Genomic DNA, 4,777 nt, shown 5'->3' with positions numbered 1-4,777 from the left:
GATTGTATAAACAAATAATAGCCTGAATTAATGAGAAGTATGATGATATTGAATTTGTGAATTTCAATCAAGTTGAGAAGAGGATTTCATGTGTGACCTCCATTTAATATTTGCTTAATTGTTATAATCAACAAATTATCGCTCTGGTTATAGTGATCTCTAATTATGCAAATTTAAAACTTACTCAGCAGGAACTGAAATTAGAGATTAAAGTTTTTTTTTTTTTGGACAAAATATTTATTACTTTTTAAAATATTGTTTTAAAACAAACAATTTAGATCATAATTTTTTTTGTAATAAAAATTTGTCTTAAAAAGTAATTAAAAAATTGTATAAAAACTAAGACTTTGTTTGGGACAGCTTTCTTACTGTTTCTTAAACCGTGAATAAATAAAATGTGTTCTTTTATAATTTAAGAAAAAATAAAAAATTATTTCAATGAAATTAATTGTGGGAAATCATCTTTGAATAGAAGCAAGCTCAAATATGAATGGATTTGAGAAATTCCACTCTCTGAGGGCCCATTTTGGACTAATACAATTTTTTATAAAGATGATTATAAAATTATTATGAGAAAAATATTTTTTTAACTATTGTAAAAAATAATTTTATAGTACATTTGTTTAGAAACAGCAAAAAAATGATAGCCAAATAAAAAATATAATTATGATGTTAAAGGCAAAATAATAAGGCTTCAATGTGAGACTTCTTTATTGTTTTCTAAAAAAAAATTAGTACAAAAATTTTAAACTAAAAAAATTTGTATTAAAAAGCAACTTCAAAAAATAGTAAGGAAGCCGTTCCAAATGAAAGCCTAAATCTTCGTTTGGAATGACTTTTTTATTGATTCTTAAAACAGCTTTCTAGTACAAAATTTTACTTTAAAAATCAGGGCTTTCTTACTATTTCTTGAAGCAGCTTTCTAGTAAAAAAAATTAACTTTTATACTAGAAAGCTGCTTCAAAAAGCAATAAGTAAGCCATCCCAAATGAAGTCTAAGTTATCTTAAACTAAGCCCAATTTTAACATTCACTTTATATCTAATAGATTAAACTAGTTTGAGAACACTAGAGGAACCTTTACCAGGCAAAACATTATTCCTTCATATCCATATGTAAATTAGGAAAAATTATTAGGTGCGGAGTGCGCACCGTCCGCACAAGCACTGGGTACCAAGCGGTACCCAACGGTACCGAGTGCGGGTACCGTTAGGTACCCAATGCTTGTGCGGACAGTTCTCCCCGTCGGCACTCCGCACCTAATAAACTATATCACCACACTTTCCTCTCCCCAACCAATCCCATAACTTCCTACCACACTCAAGCTACAGGCCATCACATTCCAGTAGCCTGCCCTGATTTCCTCCTTCAGCTGATCCTTCTCCCATCCACAATATCCATCAAAGAATCTGAAACCCTCCACTCCAACAACATTCCTCTTCACCATCTCAGCAGCACAGCCTACACTCTCCTTAGTTCCATAGTACAATCCCTTCATAACCTCTTCAAACACACCACTTTTCCCCACTCCATCATCATCCTCCTCCTCTCCACCCACCCTTGATCTCACCAAGAAGAGGCCTTCCTCAAGCGGCCCCCCAAAGAAAAGCGGTCGGCCGGAGAAGGTTCCGTAGACGTCGAAGACTGTCGACTTCGTCTCCTTGATTGACATGAGTGATGGGCGATTCAAGATGACACCAGTAGGACACAAAGGACCAGTTGATATGAGGAGAATTATGGCGCGTTCGAATATGTGTACGCCGTCGAGCTTCTCTGTGGCAATTAGAATGCATCCCTTCTCAGGCTCGTGCAGACGATGAACCCATCGATCCCCGGCGCTGTTGCAAGAAGCTTGCTCTCCGGCGACTAGCCTTGCTCGAAAGGACCGCCAATCAGATTTTATCTGCTGGTCATGGTCGTCATCAGGTAGCCTAGATTGAAGGTTGCAAGCTATCACAAAGCATATTTGATTAGAATTCAAGTAGTGATAATCAAAGCTATTGAGAGCATTAACGTAGAAGTACAGAGAACTCACTTGTTATAGAGGAAGGGGATGAAGCTGAAGGAAAAGTGTGGAGCCATTTTGCAGACCTTCTCTTGAGGGGGCTGGAGATCCTGGTATTGAAGGGTGGAATAAAATCTACACTTTTGCTGGAGATTTTGGAGGTGAGGAAACAGGATGCATCCATTGCTTTGTTCTGAGAAAGGAGAATGGAGGAGTTCAGAAAGAAGAAAACTTACAATCTATATATTAATATATATCGGATTGTCATGAAAACTAGGCCACAAGATTTGTGGCCTAATCCACAATGATGGATATGCATTCTCTTTTTCTGATTTGGACAAGTCAGTGTGAAGCAAGTGGCATAAGATGTCGAGCGTTTTGTGTGGTTTTGAGGCTTTGGTTACTAAAAGAAATGTATTGCATTTGAAATGCTCCTATTTGGATGTGTAAAATAATTACAAGTTGTCATTTTATTTTTGAATTAAAGTAAAATAAATGTAATGTAAAGTTTAAAGACAGTTATCAATAGCAGTGGCTAGCGACGATAACGACGATAAGGCAACTTACTTATAATGAAAAGAATTCACTCAAAACTGGCTAACTTTACATTTCATAAAAAATGAACTAATCAGTGAAGAAAAATTCGCTAGAATTTTACAATACATTCCTTTTTCATCAAATCGAACACCTTAATATTTTCAAAATCCCTATATTTAAAATACTTTACACTATTTTATTTCAAACAAAACAACAATCTACAAATGTAACCCAAAATAACCAATGGAAATGATAAAAAATTATAATGCAATATGAAAGTTTGGATTTTTAGATGCATGCCATCACAATCTTATCATAATACATATTTATCACCACAACCTGCAAATTTACACTAATACAACCATTCTACATGTTATAAAATACAGCTGCATTAATCACAACCAAGTATGACAAATGTTAGGCTATCCTAATTAAAATTTGATTGAAATAAATTTTAAAATTTTTCAATTTATTTTGAAATGAATAATCATCCAAATTCATTTTAAAATTTTTAAAATTTATTCTAATCAAAATTTAATAGAATATCATTACCTTTTTTTTCTAACTAAACAAAGAAATTAACTATCCATTAACTCCAAACAGAAATCATTAACTACGATTTAAAAATGATCCATTCTCCTTATATCTCACCAATTTTTGTTATGATAGATGCCAGAAGTAGACAACAGGAAGGCTAGGCTTCATGAATATGCTAGTTTTGTGTGGAATTTAATTGTGTCGATCAACTGGGTTATACTGTTGATTTAGACCTAATTTCATTGGTCAACCTCGACGAGGAGCTTGCTAGGGGACGTAGGGGGGAAGCCCACCGCTTGCTTGGGGGTTTAGGTAGGGTTGTCACTTCGGGTTGTCAGGACGGGTTCGGTTCGAACTCGAACTGACCCGAAGCTAAACGGGTCGACCTGAACCCGACCCATTTAGTTATACGAGTCCACTTGCTAAACCCGGACCCGAACCGGGTTAATCACGGGTCGGGTCAACCCAACCCGCCAACCCGATTATTTTTTTAGATAAACAGAGATGTTAACTAAATTAAAATTTTCAAAAAACAATGAAATAATAAATGAATACAATTAAAATTTGATTAATTCATCACATTTAAAAAATATATAGAAAATTATAAGAGCATTATTACTTTTTCAAATTGTAAATAAACAAAATTTCTAATTTCTATGATATAGGGCTGTCAATAACTGACCCGACCCGAGAAGTCGGGTTCGGGTCCACCCGTTAAAGAAACGGGTTGGGTTCGGATGTTAATTATGGACCCTTATAGTAATTGGGTCGGGTTCAGGTCAACCCGTTAACCCGATGCTGACCCAAAAATGACCCGTGTTAAGGGTTTTTAATAACTTAACATTTATTATATATTCATATGAAAAGGTCTGTGGTTAAGTTATTAAAAACCCTTAACACGGGTCATTTTTGGGTCAGCATCGGGTTAACGGGTTGACCTGAACCCGACCCAATTACTATAAGGGTCCATAATTAACATCCGAACCCAACCCGTTTCTTTAACGGGTGGACCCGAACCCGACTTCTCGGGTCGGGTCAGTTATTGACAGCCCTATATCATAGAAATTAGAAATTTTGTTTATTTACAATTTGAAAAAGTAATAATGCTCTTATAATTTTCTATATATTTTTTAAATGTGATGAATTAATCAAATTTTAATTGTATTCATTTATTATTTCATTGTTTTTTGAAAATTTTAATTTAGTTAACATCTCTGTTTATCTAAAAAAATAATCGGGTTGGCGGGTTGGGTTGACCCGACCCGTGATTAACCCGGTTCGGGTCCGGGTTTAGCAAGTGGACTCGTATAACTAAATGGGTCGGGTTCAGGTCGACCCGTTTAGCTTCGGGTCAGTTCGAGTTCGAACCGAACCCGTCCTGACAACCCGAAGTGACAACCCTACCTAAACCCCCAAGCAAGCGGTGGGCTTCCCCCCTACGTCCCCTAGCAAGCTCCTCGTCGAGGTTGACCAATGAAATTAGGTCTAAATCAACAGTATAACCCAGTTGATCGACACAATTAAATTCCACACAAAACTAGCATATTCATGAAGCCTAGCCTTCCTGTTGTCTACTTCTGGCATCTATCATAACAAAAATTGGTGAGATATAAGGAGAATGGATCATTTTTAAATCGTAGTTAATGATTTCTGTTTGGAGTTAATGGATAGTTAATTTCTTTGTTTAGTTAGAAAAAAA

At 35.6% G+C, this 4,777-nt stretch overlaps 1 protein-coding gene across 1 annotated transcript; it reads right to left on the bottom strand.

The window, feature by feature from the left end:
• Window positions 1-1,266: 1,266 nt before the first annotated feature.
• On the bottom strand, window positions 1,267-2,239 carry LOC110098114 (UPF0301 protein Cgl3084/cg3414). The gene is made up of 2 exons (XM_020824832.2): window positions 2,035-2,239; window positions 1,267-1,949 (listed from the first exon to the last, which is right to left on the bottom strand). The coding sequence occupies exons 1-2, from the start codon at window positions 2,186-2,188 to the stop codon at window positions 1,267-1,269; spliced, it is 837 nt and encodes a 278-aa protein (XP_020680491.1). The 5' UTR covers window positions 2,189-2,239.
• Window positions 2,240-4,777: the final 2,538 nt, after the last annotated feature.

The sequence above is a fragment of the Dendrobium catenatum genome, unplaced genomic scaffold (genome assembly GCF_001605985.2).
Source record: "Dendrobium catenatum unplaced genomic scaffold, ASM160598v2 fragScaff_scaffold_842, whole genome shotgun sequence".
Taxonomy (NCBI): Eukaryota; Viridiplantae; Streptophyta; class Magnoliopsida; order Asparagales; family Orchidaceae; genus Dendrobium; species Dendrobium catenatum.
Note: the sequence above shows the minus strand (reverse complement) of the source record. Positions and strands in the feature narration are given on the sequence as shown.

Bases quoted from the DNA above. Each gene is read 5' to 3' on its own strand.
- LOC110098114 (XM_020824832.2), bottom strand. From the start codon at position 2,188: ATGGATGCATCCTGTTTCCTCACCTCCAAAATCTCCAGCAAAAGTGTA. The intron at 1,950-2,034 runs GTGAGTTCTCTG...GCTTTGTGATAG, and splicing joins ATCCCCTTCCTCTATAACAA to CTTGCAACCTTCAATCTAGG.